We start from the raw sequence: 27,720 nt of genomic DNA on the forward strand, positions 1-27,720 counted from the left end.
TCAATATGAAATTCAAGAGCACTCAGGAGTTCTTGAACACAGGATCTAAACCCCAGCGGCATCCCTGATTTCAGTAACTAAGTAACTACGCATGTAATCTTTGTCAAGGCTTTCATTAAACTCTGAGGGCAGTTGCTTCCCTCTGTTTCAGGCTTCTGAAAGCATTTCATTTTCAGCTGTGATTTGAATTTGCTTACAAGTGTACAAAATGAATAATCAACAGCTTTCAATGGACCAGGGTAAACCCTTTTGTTGGTGGGGGCCACTCTTATTAACATTTCCCCTTTGATATTTACATCTGATTGTGCCTTTCCTTCTTGCTTCTTACTTTCATGCAAATAAGGCCTGACCTTTGGCACTTGATGTGTTATTAAAAATGCACACTTGGAAGCATGTGTATCCTAATTAGAGAAACTTCAAGGGTTTGGAGGGGATGAGGGGGGAGCAATGAGGAGCAGCATTAGGGGTGGTTAAATTCTTTTCCACTCCAATGTTGCAGAGGCACAGAAATGGTTCTCGTTTATTCTGCTGGGCTGTAAAGCGCCTCCTGGAAACTGAAGCTTTTTCCAACCACGCCAGTAAAAGAACTTGGTAAAAGTCTCCCTCACAGATTTAAAAGCAGGGTGTCAGAGTTGACTACATCTAAAGGGGTTCTGAAGTGCCACAGGGAGGAGGTTGGTGAGCATGGTTTCTTTGCAGCACGGAAGAACTGATTCGCTTATCACGACATTAATACACTAAGTCAGATTCAGGTATAGAGTGGCTCAGTTGTCCAGGTGTTCTGAATGAATGTATTGGGTCAAATTCACCCCGAATAATTTACATGCCACAGTCATAGAAGTCTGAGTTAGATTCTGCAGTGACAAAAATGTGCACGTGATTCTCAGCTCACACCAGGTTTTTTTGTTTGTTTGTTTGTTTTAAACTGGTGTTACTCCACTGGCTTCAGTGGAGTTATTCCTGATTTACACCAGCATGAGAGAGGTCAGTATCAATTCTTCTACATGAATATGGGGGGTGATTGTCAAAGGAGCTGAAGGAGTTAGGCACCCAATTCCTGGGGAAAACCAATGGGATCTAGGTGCCTAAGTCTTAAGCTCCTTTGAAAAATCAGAGTCATGAATTAGGGTCCAGACCCTCAGGTGCTTATTTAGCATCCTTTAACTCCCACGGGATCCTTTGAGGTCCCGGGTCTAGCAGCTTTATTGAACACATCCTATTCAGCCTGTTCCTCACGGATGTCAGAAGCACAGCTGCTGCTGACTTTTGGGGTGCAGGCTCAAACTCTATGTCCTGTTCGGAAGCGTCCCTGTCCTCATACAAAGCATGGGACAGATTCGTTAGGCGGTGTCTCTCTCTTGCTTGTTCCAAAGCCGATGAGGGGAGCAGGGTTGGATCATTAAAAAGATGTTAGCTGAGACCTATGTTAGACTTTTCATTTCTTGACTCTTTTCCCCATATACAAGGGGTCGGAGAAGCCCACTGTTATGCTGCCTGCGGTGATTGGTGAAATCTAAAAACAAGACTCACAGCCAACCAGTCTTCAAGTGTCATCTCCTCAGGCCCTGCAACAGCCTGAACATGGAGACAAAGACAGTCCCCCTGGGTACTCCTATCTGTCTCGCTACCCCAGGTGAGTGTCCGTTTGTGACAGATGGCCCCTTATACCAAGGATTACGGTAATATTCTGGTTAGTCCCTGTCCCAAAGGACCAGTCACTTACCCCAGGTCAATTGCACCTTAGATTTCACACCCAAAACAACAACACCTGGAGTCAATCCTATAAGAAACTATATAAAGATTTATTAAATAGGAAAAGGAAACTTGTGGGGAGGGAGGTTATCCCCCTCCTGCCATGAGCTCTGAGCTGCAAACTTGCTGGTGGGGAGGAATCCACTTTCATGACTCATCTTTGGGGACCAGGGGGGTGAGGGCAGAACAACAAAGTCTTTTTTCCTCTTTAACATCCTGCAATAGTCTGTCTTGTGTCAATGGACCCTTCCTGTTGGGGAGAATGTAACACCTTCTATTGATGATCTGAACTTCACACTTTTTAATGTTTCTCTCCTGTCTGACGATTGGAGGCTCACATTACAACCACTCAAATATTACCTCACAATATGGGATGCAGATGTTATAAGTGAGATTAATGCAGGCAGCAACTCACAAGCATACAATAAAGTCAAAACACTGAACACATTCTTATAAGTCTAATGCCTATTTTAACAGTATTAACATGCGAGTCAGACTGATTCCAGCTAAATTTCTATCAGTGTTCAATTGAGACATGGTGACTTTGGCATGAGCTGGCACCTGGTCTGCCATCATCACACCCATGATCTTTTGCCACTCCTTCCTGTCCATGGCACCCATTCATAGGACTTGGAGTTCAAGTTCTTTTCTCCTAAAACTTCTCTTGGCAGATGATTTCCATCATATCCTCAGTCTTCCATGTCCTTTCTTGCTGTCCACTTCCTCCCATACTTGCTTTCCTTGATTCTCCTACTAATTCACTCTATAACTAGGATGACAAGAAGTGGACTCAGCACACTGCCTTGTGTCAATGCCACCATCACTTCAAACCTCCACGGAACTCCAGGTATTGTTGCCACCTTACCTCTTGACTCGTCTATCCCTCGTACTTCTAGAAGTCCCACTCCTACCACCTCAGTACTCCAAACATCAGCTCCCATGGAACCAAGCCATATGCTTTCTTCACATCAATAAATACACTGTCCTTTCTGACTCCTGTCTCATTGAAGATACTGTTACACGCCCCTCAGCTTGAAATACTTAAGAGTTCCTAGTTCCATTCCCATTCCATCCCCCAGCCCACATGGCCCAACTTTCATGGAATCTCAGAGCTTTCTTTCAAAATCCCCAACTCCTTTCTCCCTTTGATCTATCTCATCACGTCAATAGGAATATCTCAGGGCTCCTGTGTATATTGATATGCAAAACATTCCACATGAAGACATGGAAATTGCTCTAGGTTCACAGTGGATTCACCTGTTTATCAGTTTAGTAGCCGTGTGCTTCCTGATTACCCCCTGTAACATCAGGACAATGGCAAGGGCTTGCTTAGCATAAGCGGCTCATTAAAATGCAGTCAAGATGGGAGAATGCTTTGTGTGTAAGTTTCTTATAGTTTTACTAATCCTGATAGAAAACCATGGGGACACAGATACGTCTCCGTTTGCCATTGAGCCGTCTAGACTTTTATTCGGCTGCGTGAGTTGATACAAAGGGCTTGGCTGCTTCATAGGGTTAATTCTCATTCAAAAGCTTCACATTACCAGCTAGAGCAAATGAGAAAAAGGCTTTTCTTTACCTCAGAATGATGATTCCTGAAATAAAGATAACCTTGTCTTGTGGGACCCGCCTGCCTGTTTCAATTAATGCTGCTTTTCAAGATAAAGTAAACAATTTAGCATTTAAAAACCCCACCACCTGAAATGTGTTCCCTTGAATTTGCAATCATAAAAATGCCAAGCTTTCTCCCTCCCACCCCCCCAATTTATCAGGCAACAAACAAAAGACTCTGCTGAGGGATTTCACCTCTGTATTTACACTAGCTGCCAGCTTTGAAGGCACTGGAAATGAGCCCCCTGGAAGTCTTTCAGAATAAATAAAGGCGGGAATAGGAATTTCCATAGATTCTTTTACAGCCTGCTAATGACTTGGGTGACAGGTCTGGGAAATGCCATGTGTGCGCTTTTTATTAGATCCTGTACCATTCACCTAAGTCAACAGCTATATTGATTCCCATTCGCGCAATTGGGGGCAAATTGGTTTTCAGTCAATATTAACAGGAGCAGAGCTCAGCGGAGGAAACTTGTACCAAAAACCCCCCATCCTGCTCTGAATAACGCAACAGCACTATCCAGGACTGTGAGGAGCAGCGGCCTCTCTGAGCGGTGCCACATGGGCAGAGGGGGCCTTCTCCATGTGGAGCTCTTCAGGTCTGCTTTCCTGACTGCTTCCTGCGGGGCTAGACCACACCTTTAGGCACAGGAGGCAGGAACTGCCCTGCCCCAGGAGGCACTCTGACTCAGACCTCCGCAAGTCACAATTCCACCTCTCTCCTTGTTTCTAAGACAGTAGTAGTAATTTACTCCTGGCCAAATGGCAGGTGAGTAGTGGGGCTCTGCTTATTCCCTACCACTCCCCACCCACGGTTCCTCCAGGGTGCAGCATCTGCTGACTCCTGTCTGGCCAGACTGCAATCCCAGAAGCCCATGGAGGATGTAAGGCTGGGGTGTTCTCCTTCCTTCCTTCCTGTAATCCGAGTCCCAATCTAGTCCTAAGTAACTACAGCCTTCACAAGGCAGTGAAACACACTACGCAGAGAATGGGAGCCCTGGGAGCGCCACGCAGAACTGCCCGAGCACCTCCCTGCCATCTAGCAGAGCCGAGTGTTTAAACAGGGGTCAAGCCACACAGGGAGCGAATCATTGGAGCAGGCGACATAGTGGCATATTCAACCCAGGCAGAAACGCAAAGCTGTCAGTCAGCCGTAAAGATAACATCTCCTCAGAGTGATAGGTGGGGCAAGGTGATGGAGACGCGACAGTCTTCACAATCGACAGTGGGTTTAGAGCTCAGGAAAGGTACCGGACTGACACCCTGGGATGCCGGAGTCCTCCTTTGATTCACAGCAGCAGTTAGAGGCCAGACCAAGATCACAGCCACAACCAGGCTGTACATACACATACAGAGAGAGAGTCCAGGCCTCATTCTCAGATGGGAGGAGGGTAAACAGAGGCACAGAAAGGTGGAGTGGACTGCCCAAGGTCACATATAAGGCCGGGAGTAGAACCCAGCTCTCCTGGCTCCCACACCAATACCCTATCCATTAGGCCACACAGTCTTCCAACTATATCATCTACCCTGTGGCTTATTGTGCTCATCCAGGACATGACTATGTAAGCCATCAACCCAAAGCAGAGAAAGACCAAAAAGAGACACCTGCAGAATGGGAGAGACAGAGGGCCAGTTGCTCCCATTGTACAGCACCTTACTCCAAACATTCCCACTGCCTTCCAAGGAACCACTCCCGAGATATTCAACGTGAATGAGTGTGTCAGAATCCGGCCCTGAAAGAAGTCCTTTGCCCTATGCATGGTGAAGAATTGCATCTACCTGCCAGCATCGGAATAGAAGATTTCAGCTTCTTTACTTTCCCCTCTCAAACCTAAATTTCCCCCTTAATGGGATATTAAAAATAATGAAAAAGGAAAATGAGGGGAGTTTTAAAATGCCATTATAATTCCGTTTTAATGCTTATTCTATTCCTGCATGCCAGCAAGTGGATCAGAGCAGCTTTTATAATATCTAGGTTTTTTTTTTTTATTATTATTCTTAACACAGAGACTGGCAATACATCATGTTTGGAAGCACCCTCCAGAGGCTGATAATTCTGATAGAGTTTCTTTTTTTATCGCTATTAGAACAGGCTTGTAACAATTTTGTGGAGTGTCTTTGCATCAGGCTGCTGCAAAGAAGAAAGCCAGCTTCCCTGGCACAGCGCTTTATGTTCCTACTTCCTGCAGTTCCAATCACTCCCAATGAAGAACACACAAAGCCCCAAATGAGTTTAGAAGTGTACCCATTACTTTTACCAAGCATTTTCCTGCAAAACCCAGTCAGGATAGTCAATAGCTATTGGTCCACTTGTCACTTGTGAAATTATTTCTCTAGCTAATGTATCTAATTTAGTTCCTTGTTTGCCAAGCACCGTAGATCCACATCAAGTGCTGCTCAATGGTCTACATGTTATTTTTAAAATGCTCTGCCCAGGGCCAGATTGGCAGCAGGGCTGAATGCTCAGCAGCTCCCATGAAGTTCAGCTGCTTAACTGGGAGCTGAGTTCTTTGAAAATCTGTCTGTATACACTATTGGCCAGATTCTGGCATCCTTACCCCTGTTAAATACGACCTTACTTGGAGAGTGGTCCCACAGAAATCAATGCAACTTCATGCAAAGTAAGGTAGTCAATGTGCAATACATGGAATAGCTCAACTTAAATGAGAAGGGTAAAATCCTAACCCTACTGAAGTCAACAGGGTTTTGACATCAACGTCAGTGGGGTTAGCCCCACTCGATTTCACTCGAGTTGTTTATTAAAAGAAAACTACAGACAACCAATTCCACTGAAATCAAGGGGGTTACACCAGTGGAAAGCAGGTGTAAAGAAGTAGGGAACAACATCCACCGATTCTGTGCATGGACCAAAGGTGCAAGGAGCACAATGACATTTAGGTCACTTCCATGAGTGGTTAGAATCGACACAAACTAAAGGAAGAAGCTGTCAAGTGGCAAACTTGATCCTTTTAGTCCTATGATAATAAAGTCAGTCACACTCCCCTTCTTGGAAGGTAAAAAGATTCTGGTTTTAATGAACACCAAAAAAGGGTGATGATAGCTTGCTGACAGGTGAGAAGGAAGCACATTTCTCAATGAGACTAAGACAACTGGATCTCCTTGTTTAATGTCATTTGCCATGAGGGAGCGATGGTTAAAGGCCTCCTCCTGATCTTATGCACATCTCCCAGACGCAGGCCAACATGAGCTGAACAATGATAATAAAGGGGGACTGTCAACCGTTAGTCAACCTGGATCCAGACCTAGATTCCAGCAAGGTTTCTAGTGAATTCAAGAGAATTATTTCCTGGCCATTGTGTTGTACCATTGCTTAGGACAGCAGCACCGGACTTGTTCCGCATAGATAAAGGATTTGTTCATCTGAAAGATCTGGGACAAATTCTCCTCCGAGATCTACTCATTTGCTCTTGACTCGGAGATCTGCAATTTCAATCAATCTATATTACGGTAGCAGCGAGAGGCCTTGATGGAGATGAGTGCCCCATTGTGTCAGGTGCCCTAGGCCAAAGAGACAGACCCTGCCCCAAGAGTTTACAGTCGGTACAGACAAGACAGAGAATGCTGGGGAAAGGAAACATCCTTATTCCCATTTGTAAAACAGAGAACAGCACCAGAGGGTGAAATTCTGGCCCACTGACTTTGAGGCCACAATTATATCCACGCAGCTCAACAGGGGGGGCTGAGCACTTTCAAATCTGGCCATAAACACATTTGAAAAACCAGACCTGAGCAGCTTCACTCAGGAAACGTGTGGCAATGTGGGGAATTGAAGCCCAGTGCCCTGAGTCCAGTCTAGTGTCTTAACCTCAATCAACCGTCCCCTAAATCTTTCAGTTTATCTTTACAATGTCTGATTTCTGCTGCCAGTTGTTAATTCGCTCTTTCCCCTCTCAGTGGGTACTCACATGAGATTGCTGTTGCTGTGTAACGTGAAAAGAAAAAACCTGCAACCTTCTGCAAACTATTTTCTCCTTTCTTCGTCTCTCATCTTATCCAAGGTTCACCTCCCCTATTTAATCTTCATGGCATTTATTATACATACAGACCTGTAATTTTTTTTAAAAGGTTGCATTCTATAAGTATCATCTAGATATATGGATACCTAATGAGAAAGTCTAGGCACCAAAGAAAGCAGTTGAATTTTCATAAATCATACGGCCAGGAGGTGCCCACTGTGATCACCTAGCCTGACCTCCTGTACAACACAGGCCATAGGACTTCCCTGAATTAACTCCTGTTTGTGCTACAGCACATCCAACAGGCGTAGGAGGGAAGAGAAACTGAGGCCCAGTCCAGTGCCCTACCCACTAGACTATGCTGCTTTCTCAAAACTAAAGACGCCACGAATTAAACCCAGGGCCCATAGTATGTACCGTACAACTGGCCTACATCCCCATGCAGGCCATCTTTCAAAGGGATCAATAGAACGGGCACTGAGCTCTTTAGAAAAATCAGTCCTTGATTTCAGAGCCTAAATGGGAGCTCTTTTCCTGTGAAATATCTGGCCCCCAGCTGTAGGTGCTGAGCACTTGAAAATATGGCCCTGAGTGCTTTTGTAACTCGCTCGAAATGAAGTGGCTCAATTTTCAAAAAGAAGCAGCGTCTGCGAGGACAGCGGGAGCTAAGGGGCGCTGAGCACTTCTGAAAATCTGGCCTCTAGCCTTCAGCCCCAGGCTGTTTCAGATCCATAGTGCAGGAGTGTACCGGGAGGGAAGTGGTGGGACAAAAACCTCTGTAGCCCTGTTAAATTCACCTTTCTTCTCAACTTGCTTCCATTTCAGTTAAAACCATTATGTAGCATGGGAGGACTGAGGAGTTATGCAGAGCAGTGTGGAGAAATTCCTGTCAGAAAATTCCTTCCAAGTTATTTTCCTCAGTTACAGGAAAAGTCTTCCTCCCTGACACTGCTGTTTGCTCAGCAAGCCAAGAGCAGGGAGGAGAGCACTTCAGATACTGTGCAATTGGAACCTGATCCTGCTCTGATTCAAATCAATAGGGACCCCCCCACGTCAACTTTAAAGATGAAGGATCCAGGCCTCAGAGAGCATCTTGCAGGCAAGGGCCCCCAAGCACATTACAGCCATGAACCAGTGCCTGAAATGAAGCTCAGAACATAGCGGTGAGGCAGGTAAGTGTTGTTATTACTGCCCCCCATTTCCTGGGTGGAGGCCCCCATTTTGTTAGCCTCTCACAGAAAAGGGAGCAAACAGCCCAGATACCCTAAGCCCCAGAACCAGTATTGACTCCCCTCTACCCCACAAACTTAAATACACACTTCCCCAGAGCTCCAACCTTGGGGGCACCCTGGGTTTACAGTTTAACTCTTTAGGGGGAGGTGAAGTCAGTGGGCTCACAGACTTTGCAAAGATTTCTAAACAGCTACGATTCACTTAGCGTGCAAAAAGCACAGATCCTGACAAAACAATGAAACACCTACCTGTGTTTCTCTGCCTCAGTTTCCTCACCATTCTGGACCATTCTTTGGGCAGCATCCTCTGAGGAATGGAGGATCCTTCCTCTCCTCCTGCTGGGACTTCTTCTGCAGAACTCAGTCTTTCTGATCTCTTTTAAAGGGGGAGGGGGGCTGCTAGATCTGCTTTTATAACCTTTGCCAGGTGACTGCTGCTAAGTTGCCACCCCCTGGATTTCAGACTTAAACAACTGGTCCGGGCTGGGTGGTAGCTATTTCTTTGTCCAAGAGTGCTCATCCAAATTTAAGGGCCTGCTGTTGTTAGCCCTCTACCACCTTGGCATTTTAGTTCAAAGGGGAGGCAAGAAAAGAAAGATTAAGAAGATTAGTAAGACCTGACTTACAAGCAAAATGGAGTTTGCAGCCTGAAACAGACATGCAGAGTGCCCAGTGTCATCCAGATTCCCTAAGCAGCCCACCGCAGCTCTAGCAAGTTTAAAGTGCATCAGTTTTGATTCAGTGACAACAACTTGGCTTTTGAGGCTTTGGCCATTGACACTGACCAGATGAAGGTTTTCAACAGCGGGGGGGGGGAAGTTTCCCCTATCGAATGCGTGTCCCGATGGGGAGGGGAGACAGGTGTGGGAGAGAGTCATTCTCACTTGCTCTGCCTCCTTTCATAGCAAGGGAGAGAGGACAGAATGCAAAAAGCTGGGGAAATACACAGATGTCTCTAGTTAGGTTCATGCGGTTCTCCTGGCTTGGCTGGTGGGAGCCCTAAAGCCTGGAGCACAAACCCAGCCTGATTTAGCTTCCTTCTGGCAATGGGTGATGTTAAAACCAACAGAGAGGCCAATGCAGTCATTTGGGGAAGAGCAGAGGGAGCACTGAACAATATTGCCCCACTGCAATGGTGCATTTGGGCTAATGGTGTGTATGTGGGAGAGGGGTGCAGATCCCACATCCACCTGCCTGGGAATTGTTTAACCTTCCTTTGAAGCGTCTGGCGCTGAACGCGGTCGGAGGCAGGATACTGGGCTAGATGGACCATCGGCCTGATCCAGTCTGGCAATGCCTGTGTTTCTCTGCCCAAAGCAGAGAGCTGGCTCCCACAGGGAGGAAGCCTCATTTTATTCATCTCTGTGTGATTATTTGGAATGAGCTTTCTCTGACAGTGAGTCTCACTGTCTTTCCGCTGCACGTCTGAGCGGAGAGACGGACACAGTTGACTTCAGAAACAATGGGAAATGTATAGTGATTTGGAAAAAAAATTAAAATCTCTCTCACCGTGTGACTAAGTTAGCCAATCAAAAGTTACAGAGTGGCAAAACAAAGCAAAAAAAGGGGAGACCGGGAGAGGCAAAAGTATGTTTTCAGTAGATTGTATTGATCACAAAAAACTGAAAAAGAAAGCCCACAAAAATAATCATTTTCAAAACCGACACAACAAAAATGATTTTGAAATTTGTCATGACTTCTTTCTTTTCTTTTTTTTATCAGTTGTGATGATTTTAATGGTTCCAACTCTGGGGAAGATATGTCTCTGTTAAACAAACAAGTTGGAGTCAAGGGAAGTGAAAAGTAAGGACTAGGAAAGAGGTGGGAGCTGGGCACCAGAACTGGGGTGTGCGGAATCTCTGTTCAGTTTTGTCCCACGCCTTGTGAAGCCTGGCTGTCGTCTGTTGCTCTCATTCACTGACAGCCACCCCCAGAATTTCGTGAGCCACTGTTCTCACTCACAACTACACATACACACATGCTGTACTGTGTGACTGCTGTTCTCTCTCTCACACACACACACTGGTATGAGGCAACATTCTCCCTTATACAAACACCCACCCACAGTATTGTGCGAGCTGCTGTTCTCACACACACAGCCACACACACAACAGTATGTGTTACTCTTGCAATCGAATAACCACATTGGATACAAACCCATAAGCCAGTGCTGCTTGGGGGTCCATTGCCAGGCACGTGGGAGCTGATTCTCTCCTCTCTCCCCCATGGGCTGGCTGCAGCGGTATCCATTTGCAGGCTGCCAAGACCCTCTGCAAGGCTGGGCACAGGAGCAGAATGCAGGCACCGATGGGTGCAATACGCTGTGGATCTAGGGGTGACTCCCCTCAGAGCACAGGAGATTTGTAAGGCATTCCCCCTTCCAGGCCATAGTGTGACATTATCCTATATGGTGATTGCACCCTCGCTTTTCAGGGTGTTTAGCTGGAGGCTTTCTGCTTTTCCTTGCATTGCCAAAGCATCTCTCTCCACCAGGAAGTCCCCATCTCCCTCTCTCTAGATACCCGTGGTACTCACCTGGCCCCTTTCACAGTCTTTAGTGTATCTATCCTCCCAACACCCGTGTGAGGAAGGGAAGTGCTGTTACCTCCAGGAAGTTGAGGCACAGATGGTACAGCCCAGATCCAAAAAAGTATTTAGGCTCCTTCCATTGTTATCACTTGACCACAGGCACCCAGGAAGCATGTAGCAGAGCAAGGAGCTGAACCTGGTCCCAGGCTAGTGATGATACACAGACGGTCTCCAGCCCTTTAAGCTCCACAAACTAAGAATTGCTCTGATTCTCCTGTGTTCAAGGGCAACCACAATGATTTACCCTGAAAAAACAACATGCTGCCTATCTCCATAGCATTTCAGTTTTACTGATTCAAAAGTAGCTGATGGTTGCATGCCATGCCGTCTCTTCTGGTAGCCTTGCCAACTGAGTAGGGTGTGGGTGTGGTGTTTACTTCATATCACCTTGCATGACTGGAGCTGCAGGTGGGGGGAAAGGAGCCCCCTTGCTGCCTGAAAGGTGGCAGGAATTCACACGCATGCTACATGCTTTTCCTGGAGTAGCTTAATCTAGCTGTGTCCTAAAAAGGGCTATTGGCCCTATTCAGAGTTCATTGAAGACTCCCATTGACATCTATGGGCTTTGGCTCAGGTCCTATTTGACTATCAAGTGTGCTGACTAAAATGGATGTGGGTTCAAATCCCAGACAGAATTACTGAGAATTAAGATACGATTGGTAGGAGTGTTATAAATAGCTAGACAGATACATAGCACAGTATTGCTAAAGGAAAACATTACAAAAATTAAGAAGCAGGTACCTCTTAAAATAAGGAGATTGTCTTGAAAATCATGAGATTTTTTTAAAAGAAAACAATAAATGTGTGGTTCTTTATATTCGCTTAGTGGTTTCTGAGCCTCCAGGGTTCATCTGTTCAGACTTTTCTCAGTAACCATAAAGGCTAGACATTTATTTTTCTTTTAAATGAAGTCTGAGATTCTCAGGGAATCACAGGACTCAAGGAGCTGAAGCTTTGAGAAAAACAACTATCAGGAGACTTGGGATAAATATCATGAATTCACAACACTGTAAGCAAGTCAGCGAGAGGCGAGTCTAGTGTTTTGTGGGACTCATCGGAATTTATGAGTAGAAACATAAGAACATAGGTATGGCCATATTGGATCAGATCAATGGTCCACCTAGCCCAATATCTTGTCTTCTGTCAGTCACCAACACCAGGTGTTTCAGAAGAAATGAACAGAACAGGGCAGTTATAGAGTGATCCATCCCCTGTTGTCCACTCCCAGCTTCTGGCACTTGGAGGCTAGGGACACCCAGAGCATGGGGTTACATCCCTGACCATCTTGACTAATAGCCATTGATGGAGCTGTACTCCGTGAACTCATCTAATTCTTTTTTGAACACAGTTATACTTTTGGCCTTCACAACATCCCCTGGCGATGCGTTCAAAAGAACAGCACACAGTATTCAAGGGGTGGGCATATCATGTATTTATATAGTGGCATTATGATATTTCCTGTCTTATTATGGATCCCTTTCCTAATGGTTCCTAACATTCTGGTAGCTTTTTTGACTGCCACTGCAGATGATTACAGAGAACTATCCACAGTGATTCCAAAATCTCTTTCTTGAGTGGTAACAGCTAATTTAGACCCCATCATTTTGAATGATGAGTTGGGATTATGTACAAAGTACCAACAGCGTGAGCATGATCCACATCAGGATGTCACTGTTATTCAAAGATTTTTATTTTTATGAAAAAATATAAAATTTTATATCTTACACTACAAAAACATGTACACAAACAAAATGCGCATAAAGCATCAAAGGAAAAATGAAAATAAAAGGAAATAAATACAGCAATGCTAAGCCTTCTATGAGTTAAAACTCCAATGCAGGGAATCAAACCTAATGCAAATTGGGGCATTGTTTAATAGAAGCACTCCGAGTCCTAACCCACTTGCACTAAGGGGTTTAGAAAGACTTAATAATAAAGGACTCGAAACTATACCTTACTCTCAGACTGCTGTCAATGTATTTCACACACTTCTTAATGACTAGTTTCAAAACTGCAGCAGTCTTAGGAGTCACAATATCTTGACCACTGGGACTTCTACATGTTTATATTCAACACCGAATAGACACAGCTTTTGCACCGTCATCATATTTTTGTTAACATATAGAAGGAATAAATAAAGTTTACAGTGGACTTTTTTTCATCAGTCTTTTTTTTTATGATTAGATAACTTCTCCACAGAATAAACGGAGGTCACTCTAAACAAGAACTGCGCTTCGAAAGACTTCCTCCTTCAGAGATGAAAAAGAATGTTCTTATCTCCCGTTCCCCTTGAAATATTCCCTTACAATTAGCAGCAAAATGGACTGAAAAAAAAGTGATCTATGTAACCATCTGGGCTACTGAGTTGGAAGAGCAAACCTCTTTGACTTACCCTAGGTATATACTCTAAGTACATCTAACAATTTACTTCTGATTATCAAACTTCACCATCTTAATGTAGGTAACATTTGCATTTTTCTTTCAGGTTTTAATTTCTGGTAGACCACTATAAGGATAGCTAACTATAGTACTTCACTTTTTTCCCCCTCTGTGCTTAGACAGAGCAAAACCAGAAAAACATTGTGACCCAATTCTACTGCATGACAATATATACAATAGTCCATTTCTAATACCTGATTTTAACCTACTTATTTTTACTTGCTACCCTTTCTTGCATAATAACGAAAAATACCTTCCAAAAGAAAATTTCTCTTCTTGTGCTTTGAATGATATCCCAACTCTGCTAAGGTAAAATAAAGATACATTGACTAAGATTTTAGACTGCAATTGTCAGAGGGCCCTAAGGGAGTTAGGTGCGTAGGCCCAGATCCTCAAAGATATTTAGATGCTTAACTCCCATTGAAATCAAATGGGAGTTAGGAGCGTAAATACCTTTGGGGATCTGGACCTAAATCCCATAGCCTCTTTTGAAAATTCCAGCTTAAAAACTGGGTGCCTAAGGATTGGATCCAAAATCCATATTTAGATAACTAAATGAACGGCTTGATTTTCCAATATGCTGAGCACCCAGCAGCTCCCTCTCTGGCTACAACAGGAATCTTGGCTGCACTTTGGAAAATCAGGGCACTGATTTAGGCCCCCCGTTTTCGAAAATCTTGGTCATGGTTTTTTTTCCACTCATATACAGAGTCTATTATAAACAGATTTGTAGCAACGTACTTGCTTGCATTAAATCTAAAAAGGTTTGTATAGGTATTTAAATAATTAAGAAAAAGTGCCCAAATTATTTACAAATGCAATCTGGTTACGGGCATTCTCTTTTCTACTAGTTAACCATAAAGATGTTCTGAAGGCTGGTCCAGCAAATGGAAACTGATTACACTGTTCTGAGAAGGTAATTCTCACCTTCATGTAGTAAATCCCCAACACACTGTATATGCATTTGAAAAACACAAATGGCCAACGGAACTTTTATTTTAAAAGTAAAAGAACAAAACCAAACTCCTCCTTGCATTTTTCACAGAGTGCTACTTCGCTCCATCAGTTAACCAGTGACAGAAGAGAACAGGCAGAAAAGGGAGAGGATAAGAGCTGGAAGTTGCTAATAAAAATCTCTCCAAGTACAGCTGATTGATGCAAGTGGCAATTGAAGAATTCCTCCAGAAGAAATAAGTTGTTCTGTCTGTCTTCCTACGGATTATTTTACAAAGCAGTGCAGGCAGGAAGACACAGAGAATCCCACAACGGTTCCCCTGACAACTCTAATAATATTATTATTTGACAAATCTCCTTTTGTGCGGCAATTGTTATGTCTTGATTTGGGTTTTTTTTTTCTTTGTGGCCCAGTGGCTGACAAAAATAAAACAATAAGACAAGAAATCACACAATCAAGATTTGTCAAACCTCACCCTTCTGGTATAAGTTGTCTCTTTTTTCCATTTCTCACATTTGCGGATGAATTTGGTACCTTTCCAATTGGTGGCAGGCCCAGGGGTGAACAGATGTAGGAAGAAGGCATTTCTTTACTCCCTTTCCAGATACATCTGACTTCTTCCTACACCTGTTCACCCCTGGACCTGTCACCAATTGGAAAGGTACCATATCTCACTGAGAAGTAACTAACAGTTCTAGAAGGAAGATGGTTTTTTAGGTATATGCTTTTACTAAACATGTTTGCAGGAAACTTGCAGATGCACTAAAGGGATTTAGGAGCACAAGCCCCATCTTTCTTTGTGAGAGATTTTGTTTTATTAGAAGCTGCTATTTGTATTTGGGGTTTGAGGAAGTATAAAAGAAAAGATGTTTAAGAACAACTAAAGTGGTATTCAGATACTTGCTTCTGAGTGAGAGGAATGAATAATTTAAGCAACAGATTAGATGCTCTTTTATTCCAGAGGTGAAGAAGAGAAAGGAAAACAGAATATGTTGATACCATCTTCAAGAAAGAATGCTGCAAGATGCTATCCAACCCACATAAACAACTAATATTCCCTAGAATAATGAAAAATATTTGCCATCATTTGAGCAAGTCTTTCAATCCCTATCTTTAACAGAGACTTTTTTCTTAAAATGAACTATGGGGCCTATTATGGACAATTGGAGAATTCCATCTATACAGAAAATACAAAGTCCCTCATTGTTTCAAGATGGAATTCAATGGGAGCTGGGTGCCTAATTCCCATAGGTTCTTTTGAAAATCCCAGCACCCGTGCTTTACTATGTGCAAACAGAAACTGGTTACAGGCGAGTTCTGGCTAGAGCAATGTTGTTCAAACAAATGACATCCTTACTATAGGATTCCACCGCATTTATCAAATTCAGCACATTTCTCCTTCTGCTCCTGTGTGCTTTGTGACAGAGTGGGACATGTCTGTATCAAACTAACAAGGAGGGTGAAGTAATATCTTTTAATGGACCAACTTCTGTTGGTGAGAGAGACGTGCTATTGAGTTACCCAGAGCTCTTCTTCAGGTCTGGCTTTATGTAGCTCGAAAGCTGGTCTCTTCCACAAATTGAAGTTGGTCCATTAAAAGATTACCTCACCCCCCTTGGCTCTCTCATATTCTGCAAAGAATCAAATTGTAACCTCCATCTTGTGTTAGAAACTCCATTTTGTATGATGTGCCGAACACAAGCCTAACGTTAATCAAGGTAAGCTTATTGAATTGTGTTGCAGATAGACACCCTACCTAGGAAAGCTGCTTGACATCTCATTGAAGGGACATCAGGAGAAAGCATCAATATGGCAGTCTAGGGCCATCCACTTTGATTGTCTCCCAACTGCTGACTCAATTGAACGATGTTTTTTCTACACTGGGGCCTGAAGGAGGGAAGGGATAAGCTTTCCAGAGGAGCACCTGGGTGAAGGAGACAGAGACTGCACTTAAGAAGGGGTGCTGCTCTGAGTTGGGCGGCTGGCCATCACCACAGAACTGAAGGCTTGGTGGAAAAAGAGGGCAGGAGGGACTTTGTCCAGCCTGAAACATGAACAGACCACACTTCTGAAGAGTAAAGTGTCTGTGGTGAAGAGATTCCTTGCCTAAGCCTGCGCTCCCTGCTTCCCTGGCGTGTTGTCCTGTAAGGAGTTAACCTGTACCCCAGAGAGCCCACAGCCTCAGTGGAGCTCTGGGCTAGCGTGTGTAAGCAACTGAGTGGCTCGGGAGGTCAGAGGCACTGGTTTTATTGTCCAGGGTGGTGGACTGACAAGCCAATTAGGGCTCAAAACAAGAGGTCTGAGCCTGGGAGTGTGCCCTCTAGATCCAGAGCTAAAAACAGTGACTAGTCTCTACCCAGACCCAGCTGGCTTGGAAGCACATGGGTCCCTGAGATTAAATCCATTTGCAGCAGACTGGTCACAGTACACAGGGGTGCTGAGCCATGCTGGATATTTTAGGGGGAGACTTTCAAAGGTCCAGAAGAAGTTAGGTACCCAACTGCCACTGAAAGCCAATGTGAGTTGGATGGCTAACTCCCATTTATGCTTTTGAAATCTGCCCCGTAATATCCAGAGCTCAGGTAGAAACAGAGGGAGAAACAGCTTTTATTGAAATGCACTCTTGTTACCTCACATATGTAATTAAAACTCCTGAAAGCTTTGTTTGTATATGTTGTTTGAACCAAACAGCAGCAAAAATATAAGCAAAGTGGTAGCACAAAACAACCAAAACCAAGTCTAACCAAAAATTCTTGTACCTGGATGTGTAGCAAACTGTACAGTATATACATATTAATCATGTATTCATCTCACAGAAGAGCAAATTAAAAGGAACTTTATAACACAGAGGGGGGAAATATACACCCTGTATTGTATTTGCCACTGGACAAGCAACATGTTTCTACACTAGTCTCTATAACTTAACGCTGTGTAACAGCATTTTTTAAATTTACAAAACAAAATATCTATCAAGAAATAATCTAATCATATTGCTCTTCAATACACTTCTGTAGACAATTAAGACTTGAAGTAAACTTCAGGAAACTGCAGCTTTTGTTAGCCCATGAATGGCTACAAAACTTTTCCATTCAAGTTAAGTCCTTGGAAGTATTAACGTGTGCTGCCATAATTCAGTATATAAAGGTGCTCTCTATATATTCCATGTACAGACAAAGTGTGGTGGGAAGGCTTTTTCTTGTTGTTGCTGAAGCATAAGAAAATGGTTAACCTCATGTACAGTAGATCCATTTCCATGCATGTTACATTTACTTCATGAATATGAAGACACAAATAGGAAGGAAAGGAAATTTTTTAGTCAAACACTGATTATAAATTATGTGGCAGAGGCCAATGTCCTTCAGTTATAGAAATAACCGACTTTCCCTTTTTTTGTTCTTTTTGTTATAATAAATCTCAGGGCTAGTTTACAAAGTGCAGGGTCGATCACTTGAGAAAGTGACTTTAAAACCAAGTTACAACGGCACCATCCCATTCACCAACTGGACCTTCATCTCTTGAAGGCTGCTCATTATCTTCTTCTGGTGACCAACAAGTGTCACTCCAAGCCGCCTCAAATCCCTGTGTGGAGAAAGCACATGTAGGTTCTCTAGATTACTGTGGGCAGATCTCAGTATTTAATAACTTCTAGGTGCTGTAAATGGATAGTGATACCAACACCTCACGCTTACCGTACATGGATCTCAGACTGCTTTACAAAGGCGGTATCATTATCCTTTTTTTTTTAAACAGATGGGGAAATCTCAGGCCCTGAGAAGTGAAGTAATTTGCCAAGGACATATAGCAGGCCAGAGCTTAAATCAGGAGCTAGGAGCCAAACTTTCGTCTCCTCATTTTGAAAATGTTTGAGCTAACTGTGTAAATGTGAAACATCTGACTTGAACGCTGCACCAGGCGAAACTATTTCCTTCAGCTGATGTTCTGAGCAGATTAAAGTGAATACATCAAAATGATGGCATAGCCTCTGGCTTTAATTTTCACATCAGGTTGGAGAGCCAAACCTTTATTCCTTTTATCAAACACATCCAGAAATGTTTGGTTGCAGTGAGAGCGCTGGGGGCTACACTCGTATGAAAATCAGCCTCTTAACCAAGATGTTTTGCTTGATACGTGTATTAGCCAAACCCGAAGTGGGCTCATTTATACCACAGGAGCAATTTGACACACTAGGGACGTCCAATTCAGACTTCCCAGTCTTTGAGAAACACCTCCCAGTCTGGATGACAGACTTTTGGGGCTCATTGTAATTATTGTAATGGGTTATGCGGATACAAACTAAAAGACTCAATATAATCTGTTGGCAATGTATTGGGTTGGAAGCTGTTGAATGAACCATGCTCGATTCTTGGGAAATTCCATAGTATGTATAAAGATTTTGTTGCTTGTCTCCACCAGTAGGTGCCAGCGTTAAGCAGAAGAAAGTGCTCTTTTACCTAAAAGTGAATTAAATATTAAAGAGCCTATTAGGACTTCATATTTTTTTAAGGAGAACAATTTGAATGGGGAATTTTGCTGTAAAAATTACGCCATAATATGGCTTTAGGGCTATTATTTATGCTAATGTTTTGGGAGGGAAGGATCCAGTCATGTGTATTTATGTGTCTGACGTAAGAGGACATGATTGTTAGAATACTTATCAATGATTATGAAGGGATGAGGGCCCGTCCTGAAGCCTTCCTATGAGGAACTCTAGAATTCCACCTGTGAAGTGCCTTCTAAATCAGGTCTGGAGTAATTAATATAGCAATTTTTACAATATAAGGGTTCTAATCTCCTTTTCCTATATGTACATAAGTCCAATTGATGCCAATGGGAGTTCATGAGCACATTGGCTGGGATTTTCAAAAGTGCCCAAGTAGGAGCACTGAAAATCATTGGGACTTGTGCTCAGGAACTCTAAAAATCCCTCCCCTCGAGAAGAATACTGATCACTGTAGGGGCAGTTTCTCCAAATTGCTCAGCCCCCAGCAGATCCCAAAATCTGGCTGCTTCCTTCAGGTGCCTAAATCGGAGCTGAGTTATTTTGAAAATCTGACCCTAGGGATTCTGTGTTCAATAATCAGACTGTTTCTCAAAAACTGTTTTGTATACAGAACGAACAGGGCCGACATGAGCATTGTAACAAGTAGTCCTGTCCAAGGGAAAGCTAGATCTGTCCTCCACAGACTGACACAGTTTCAGCCTTTTGAGTTGGAACAACCCTGCTTTGTTTCGTTACACTGCCCCCTTTCAGCTGGTGTATGAGATGCATTAAGGAAGTCACAACCTGCGTGCGACAGAGATCAGGGAACCACAGCCGCATGCTCGTTATTTGAAACCAAGGATTTTTAATGGCTGCAAAAGCATCTAACTTTTTCTGAGACAGACCTTTCATTTCGGCCTCTACCAAATTATGAAAACGGTTCAGCAAGCAACACAGCAATCTTAACAGTGAAGGAACAGGTGGGAATGCCATTGCAATATTTGCAATGTGCACAGCTGGTAACGTACACGAAAAATAGGGTGGCAGGGTCAGATTTTTAAAAAGGCTCAAGACCTTTCCCACATTTTTTTCCAGTGGGAACTGTTGGGTGCCGAGCGCATTTGAAAATCCAGACCCTTCACTTAAAGTACCTAAAATGGGAGCTTAGCTTTTCTGAAAACCTGGCCCCAAATATTTAATACATTCAGTGTTTCTCTGATGGGATCGCTCTGCTCTAGCCATGCAATGCAGACCAGCCAGCCTGAAACACGAGGGGATGTTTGCATTCCATATGCAATTCTATTAATCCAATATTAAAACTCCCTCATAAACTAGAATAGGAGTTGGCTTCCTCTTTCCACAGCCAGTCCAGAATTTTTGACACTTACTATCCTGCTCTTTTCCCTTGCCATAACATACGCTCCATAACCCAATATACCTCTTGATTAAAAAAAGAGAGAGAGAGAGAGATTGGGAAAAATACAGAAGTTTCCAGTTTTGGTGTATAAGCTGTCACCAGGGGATCCACTGTATAAATCAAATATTGGAGTGAAGGGACCTGATCCTTCGATATATGAAGCGATTGGACATGACTGTGGGTGGTGCCTGCACAGGGGAGAGATGTCATGGTGCTCCTCCTTCTGCACAGGGTGTGGCCACAAGCCCTCTGGGGAAAGCAGTCCACGCTCATCTTTACAAAGCACCATAGCTCCACTGAAGTTTTCCTTCCTAGTGCCCCAATGGGTGCTAGCTATCTGAAAGGTTATAAAGAAGGGCAGCAATAAGGCATAACAGGGGAAGAGAAGGGTTACTTACTTGTAACTGGAGGGATGTGTGGTCCCTATCTGTATTCCACAGAGGGTTTACGCATGTGCGTCATGCATCCGGAGCCAGAGAATTTGAAAGTAGTCGTGTCCTTTGGTCCCCATACTCACCCTTTCTTCACCTCATGGTTCCCTCTGAGGCGATAAAGGGCAGGGTGAACTGACCGCGTCTCCGGTTCCTTCTCCAACGCAAATAGAACAGATCTGCAGCAGAGGGGAAGCGGGGGTGGGACCACACATCTTGGAAGAACGTCCAGTTACAGGAAAGTAACTTCCTCTTCTTCGAATGATGGTCCCTACTGTATTCCACTTAGGTGATTGACAAGCAGTACCTAATTCAGAGAAAAGTGTGAGGAAGAGGATGACACAGTTGAACGGAGGACAGCCAGACCAAATGAGGCATCTGTTGCAGAATTCTGCTCTCACTCCAAGGGGTGGATGCAGTCCCGACAACAGGTAGAGTGTAATACACTCCAAAATCCATTTGGAAATCCTCTGTGTGGCGATTTCCTGCCCCTTAATCCTTTCAGCAATAGTGATCAGTAGTCCAAGGGACTTCCTGATTGGTCTCGTCTTCACCAGGTAGGAGGCCAAGGCCCTGCAGACAGAGGCATTCCTCCTCTGCTGAGGCATGATACTTTGGAAAGAAAGCAGGTAAGTGTATGGGTTGGTTGACATGAAACCAGGATATGACCTTTGGTAGAAACTTGGGGTGTAGGCACAGGGACACTTTGTCCTTATGAAACATGGTGAAAGGGGGATCTGCCATCATGGCTCCAAGTTCACCTACCCTTCTTGCCAAAGTAATAGCCAGTAGGAAGGTGACTTTCATGGAAAGGAGGTACATAGAGCATGAAGCCAGAGGCTTGAAGGGCAGTTTCATTAATGCTGATAGAACGAGATTGAGGTCCCACTGGGGAGCGATAGGTGGTATGGGTGAGAAAGTCCCAAGAAGTCCTTTCCAAAACATGGTAGTCAACAGATGTGTAAATATGGAGTGTCCTTCCATGGGAGAGTGGAAGGCACTGATGGCTGCTATGTGGAGCTTGAGAGAATTGAAGGAGAGCCCTGATGTCTTCTAGGACAGGAGGTAGTTCAAAAGAAGAGGAATGTCCACTTCCTCAGGGGAAATCCCTTTCTGCTGGGCCCAGGAAGTGAAGTGTTTCCACTTGGCCCAGTAGGGATTCTTGACTTGTCTCTTTCCTGCTGCTCGAAAGGATGTCTTGCACTGCCGATGAATACTCCCATTCCAGAGAAGATGCCCCCAAATACCAAGCTCTGATGTGAAGCATCTGTGGATTGGGATGTCTGATCCTGCCATTCTGTTGCATAAGCAGCTCCTGGAAAGCGGGTAGGGGTAGTGGGGGATGGGCTGACATGTGGAGAAAGTTGGGAAACCAAAACTGGTGCGGCCAGAATGGTATGATCAGAATAACTGTGGCCCTCTCCCACCTGTTCTTGTGGAGGACTTGTGGGGGGAGTGGAAGAGGTAGGAAGGTGTAGTTGATCTGGTCCAACCAATGGAAGAAGAGGGCATCATCTTGAGAATGGATACCCTGCCTTTAGCAGTATGTACTGCATTTGTGTTTACATGGGAGGCAAAGAGATCGCTGGTCGGAGACCCATATTAGCTGAAGAGGTCATTTAGCATGGAATCATGAAGCTCCTGATTGGCGAAAAATCTTCTGCTGAGAGAGACTGCAATCACATTCTGAGTCCCTGAAAAACAGGTTGCTGACAACAGGATCTTATGGGCAATGCACCAATCCCAGAGATTGACTGCTTCCACACGTAGAGTAGTCAACATCGTGCCCACTTGTTTGTTGATGTAATAAATGGTGTTGTTGTTGTCCAACTTCCTAAAAACATGATAGGAGCAAATGGATGGGAGAAATGCTTGACACGCTCAGACCACCCAAAGTTTCAGAATGTTGATGCGCATCCTGGAATCACAAGGGCTCCATGTCCCTTGCATCACATGGGGATGTGAGCTCCCCATCCTTTGAGGCGTGAATCCATGAGGATCATCCTGTCCAGGGATGATGGGAGGAAGGGAATCCCTGTACAGACCTGCTGGGGTTCACTACTGGAGGGAAGAGAGCACCTCATGGAGTGACTGACAGCATAAAGCCCATGGCACATCGCGTGGGTGAGTAAACACGCTCGAGCCACATCTGTAGGCCGTGAAGTTGGAAGTGAGTGAAGGCAGTGATGTATGTGCAGGCTGCTATGAGGTCAAGCAGGGATTATCAAGTCCTGACTGGGACAGACAGTTGATTACCTGGTCAACGAGTTCCTGCAGAGTCTGGAATCTGTTCCTTGAAAGGTAAGCTCAGACTGTGACTGAATTGATGGAGGCCCCTATGAAGTCTAGGGACTGTTTGGGAATCAAAGTTGATTTTTCAATATTTGACTCCCAGGAAGGAAAGAAATCTGAGTAACATGGAGGTCCAGATTCGAGTTTCGTCTGGATCACGCTGCTAGTAGCCAGTCGTCGAGATAGGGGAAATAAGTATCCCGGAGTGCCTGAGATGGACTGCCACTACAGAGAAAACTTTGGTGAAGACTCAGTGAGCAGTAATGAGTCCAAATGGACCCTGTACTGAAAAAGCTAAGGACCCACCATGAACCTCAGGAATCTTTTGTGGGTTGGATGTATGTCTATGTGAAAACAGGTGGCCTGCATATCGAGAGTCATAAACCATATGCCTTTTTTCTAGTGATGGTATGATGGCCTCTAGAGTGACTATATGAAACTTGGGCTTGTGCATGAAGTGGTTGAGGTGATGGAGATCCAGGATTGGTCTCCACCTGCCCTTCTTCTTGGGTACCAGGAAGTAAGTCGAATAGAACCCTGTACCCTGATAGCTGGAGGAACACACTCTATCACTCCTCTTTGTAGTAAGGAATCTACTTGTAGAGCAAAGATGTTGTCATGAGAGTGGTCCTTGAAAAGGGATTGGGGTAGGAGATGTGGATGTAGTATGGTGAACTTGATTGTTTAGCCATAGTGGATGACATCAAGGACCCATTTGTCCATTGTTATTGCCCTTGAAGCTGGTAAAAAGAGTGCTAGATGATCCTCAAAGGGGATGCATTTGTTGCATGGCAGTGTTTTTTGCACGGTGGTTGATGGCTTTCTAGCAGCTTTCAGAAATATCGTTTCTCAGAGGATTTAATATGAGATGATGAAGACTGGGAAGGGGAGCCCAGAGGGCAGAATCATTGGGGCTTCTGGCACTTAAGAATAGATGCGTATGGCCTTTGGTAGAAGAACTGGGGGTCCTGAACCACTGAGTAGGTGGCATGTGGCAGAATTTCTGCTTGGGTGCAGGTGTATGGATACTCAGCAATCTAAGTGTGGCTCTGAAATCCTTGAGGGAGTGGAGTGAATCATGGGTCTTCAGATTAAACAGGTGCGATTTATTGGAAGGGAAATTCTCAATGGTAGTTTGCACCTCTCTGGGAAAATGGGATGAGTGCAGCCAAGATTCCCTCTGCATGACAATGCCCATGACCATAGAGTGCACCGACTGCAGCAGTTTGCCACCAGTTTGCCCTCCTCCATGATAGATTGGAAACACATTTGATCTTGCTGAGGCAGCTTTCAGTAAAGTCCTCCAATTTTCTGTAGCTGAGGAAGTCATATTTGGCCAGCAAGGCCTTAGAGTTTGAAAATCAAAATTGAAGGCTAGAGGGAAGACCTTTAGTCCCAGAAAGTCTAAGCGTTTGCCCTCCTTATCTGATGGAGTGGAGTGTGGATGTTGCTGTCTGTGCCATTCCATTGCTGCTTGCACCAGGAAGGAATTGTGGGGGGAGAGGGCGGGGGGAGAAAAGAAACTCCAACCCCAGGGGGAACCGGTAAACAGATTCCCCAAAGGCCTCCCTTCTATTAAAACTACTACTAAAAACTAAACTATTTTAAAAACAGCAAAAACAAGAAAACTAACTATAAACTGGGTTTGTCAGAGACAAGAGGACACTAGCAGCTCCGACTTGGACCATGCATCGGTGAGAAGGAACTGGAGACGCAGTCAGTCCTTTCTGCCCTTTATTACCTCGGACAAAACAATGTCGTGAAGCAATGGCTCATGTGTGGACCAACAGACACAACTACTTTCAAATTCTCCGGCTCCAGACGCATGGTGCAAATGCATAAATCCTCAGTGCAATACAATAGGGACCATCCCTCAAAGAAGAACATCTGTGCCTTATTTAATGTTGCCTTGTACATTACAAGGCAAGTGGTGACATTCTCAAAAGCACCTAAGGGTTGGTCTACATTAGGAACTTACATCACCATAGTTACCTCTCTCAGGAATGTGAAAAATCCACACCCCTGTGAGACGTATCTATATCGACCTAACCTCCAGTGTAGACAACCCTAGGTTGACAGAAGAATTCTTCCATTGACTTAGCTACCGCCTCTCGGGAAGGTGGATTACCTATGCCAATGGGAGAACACCTCCCATTGGCATAGGTTTTGTCTACACTCAAGTGCTACAGCGGCGTAGCTAAGAAGCCTAGAGGTATCTCTACAGTGTGATACAAGACATGTGGCACAGCTGAGTCTGGCCTGGGTCAGCTGACTTGGGGGCTAAAAATTGCAGTGTAGATGTTCAGTATCAGGCTGAAGTCCGGGATCTGAAACCCTGTGAGGGGGCAGGGTCTGAGCCTGGGCTCCAGCCTGAGTGTGAACATCTAGATTGCATTTTTTAGCCCTGCAGCCCAAGCCCCATGAGTCTGAGTCAATTGACCTGGGCTCTGAGACACGGTGCTGCAGGTTTTTTATTGCAGTGTAGACATGCCCTAAAAGTCCCATTTTCACAGATGAGTTGGGCCCTTCCGAGTTCCTAAGGGTCTAAGTTGCTTTTGAAAATGGGACTGAGGCATTTTTGAAAATATTACCCCAAATCTTTAAAAGGCACCTCACCTTCTTCCCTATTCATCCAGGCACCCACCACTGGGCACAGGCATCAGGCAATTGCATGTGTAAAAGATTTACTGGTTGCCTAACTATTTGCAAGTCTAGTTATTCACCTTGTGTGCAGGAATGGCACACAGGATCCTGCGGATTGCGGGTGCATCTGTGCAAGTGCAAAAGCACTGAGGCCCCACTTGTTAAAATAGGTGCCAATAGTATCAATGTAGCTGCCATGTCTACACTGTTAAGAGTTCTCTCCTTCATTTCCTTTCTTTGGCCTATGGTTGAAAATGAAAATAAACATGAGTTCAAAGCTGTGTACTACAGCCGTGTTAATGACCTGACTTCAACAGACCAAAGCCAAGGAAATCAGAGCGAAAAATCACTGTTTTGTCCTTAGCTCTTTCCATGGAACTCATGCACCACAGGTGGCATGTGCTGCAGGAATAGGCACTGTCCTGAAAGCCCAGCTCCAAATATAGTTCGGGACAATATGGCGGTCTCTTTAACTGTGCTATAGCTTATACTTCCATTAACTGAATTCTTATCCTTAAAGATTGGGCAAGAAAAATCTTCAAAACACTTTATTTAGAGACAGTTCTGCTTAAACACTACGGACCAGATTTTCAAATTCAGGTTAAAAGAACAGAGCTTCCATTTAAGCAACTAAGTAAAGTAGGCAGATTTCCAGAAATGTTCAGCATTCAGCATCTCACAACCTGGCCGCAAAGATCAGCTGTTTTCCATTTCCCATTTCAGGGCCAGATTCTGCCACTCTTACTCAGGCTCTGTGGTACCTTAGTCCTATGGAAATCAATGGGACTGCTCCAGGTACCACTCAACTTGAGTGAGAATGGATGAATTGGTTCCTGAGGCTGGGATTTTCAGAGGATACGAAGGGAATTAGGCACCCACTTACTAGAGACTTGTGCATGAAATAAGCATCTTTGTTTTTTAAGAGTTCATCTGCTCTTGTTCATTATTCCCTCCCTGCATCATCACAAGGTCAGAGCTGGTTCCTCTGGAAATAATCGTGATGTCACAAACTGAGGACTGGGGTTTTAGGGTAAGAATAAGTAGCAGGAGCAGGTGAATCCTTGAATAGTCATAATTCAAATTATTTTTTTTAAAAAAATAATAATTTATTTTATTTTATAAGAAAAATTACAATGCAAAGCAACACAACACATATCATTACAAATATTCATAGCTGTTCACTTAATAACAACCCCCCAGGTGTCCTGAGATTCAGTAAATACAGGTTTTTCAAAAGGTACGGGATAGTAGTCCACATTTCGTTAGTAATAGGTCCGATCAAGTGCCAGATTGAGAGTCAAGTCATGTCTATCTATTCTTGAGTGTTGTCCTGGTCAGGTTATTCTTGTTGTGTAATGAAAGAGCTCCAGACACACTCAAAGTCACTAGCTGGTCCACAAGTTTAAAGAGCAGGCCTTCTCCAATCCGCACAGTTTCCTTCAAGTCTGATATCCATTCGGAAACAGGGGCTGATGGGTGAGGCTCCACCTTTCACAAGGTGATTCATCCCTTTGCAAGAATTAGAACTAAATGTAGACATCACTCTTTGAACACATTCATTTTCAGGTCTTTGCTTAAGCAGGCAGAGCTCAGGACTTGGGGCGATATTCACATTAACCCTTTGGTTTTTAATTTTCTATTTGTTGCTACCAGGGAGTGATTTCTGGGACACATGCATTCATTTGAACCTTCTATTGGTGGTAGTTGGGATTTTTATTTGATTGGTGAGAGGACAGAACAGTATTTTCAAAAGTAACCAGTGATTTCAGGGGCCTCCATTTTGGGGTGTCCAACTTGAGACGTCTTAATGAGGCTTTGTTTTTAGAAAGCTCTGAGCAGCTGCTCTCTGAAAATCAGGCCCTTTTAAGATGACTAGTTGGGCACCCAAACTCGCTAGTCACT

At 44.2% G+C, this 27,720-nt stretch overlaps 1 protein-coding gene across 13 annotated transcripts in view; it reads right to left on the reverse strand.

Moving 5' to 3' along the window:
- The window catches only part of EPHA5 (EPH receptor A5), a 372,563-nt gene that overhangs the window by 36,997 nt on the left and 307,846 nt on the right, over window positions 1-27,720 (reverse strand). For 10 of the 13 annotated variants that reach the window (XM_075127423.1, XM_048846887.2, XM_048846888.2 and 7 more), the window contains one exon: window positions 12,830-18,134. The exons of 1 other annotated variant lie outside the window; for it this stretch is intronic. In XM_075127423.1, coding sequence (XP_074983524.1) covers window positions 18,029-18,134 — 106 coding nt within the window. In that variant the 3' untranslated portion in view covers window positions 12,830-18,028. Of the gene's footprint in view, window positions 1-12,829; window positions 18,135-19,880; window positions 27,328-27,720 lie in introns of those variants that run through there. 2 more of the 13 variants (XM_048846880.2, XM_048846879.2) reach the window with 1 other exon arrangement.

The sequence above is a fragment of the Caretta caretta genome, chromosome 4 (assembly GCF_965140235.1).
Source record: "Caretta caretta isolate rCarCar2 chromosome 4, rCarCar1.hap1, whole genome shotgun sequence".
NCBI lineage: Eukaryota > Metazoa > Chordata > Testudines > Cheloniidae > Caretta > Caretta caretta.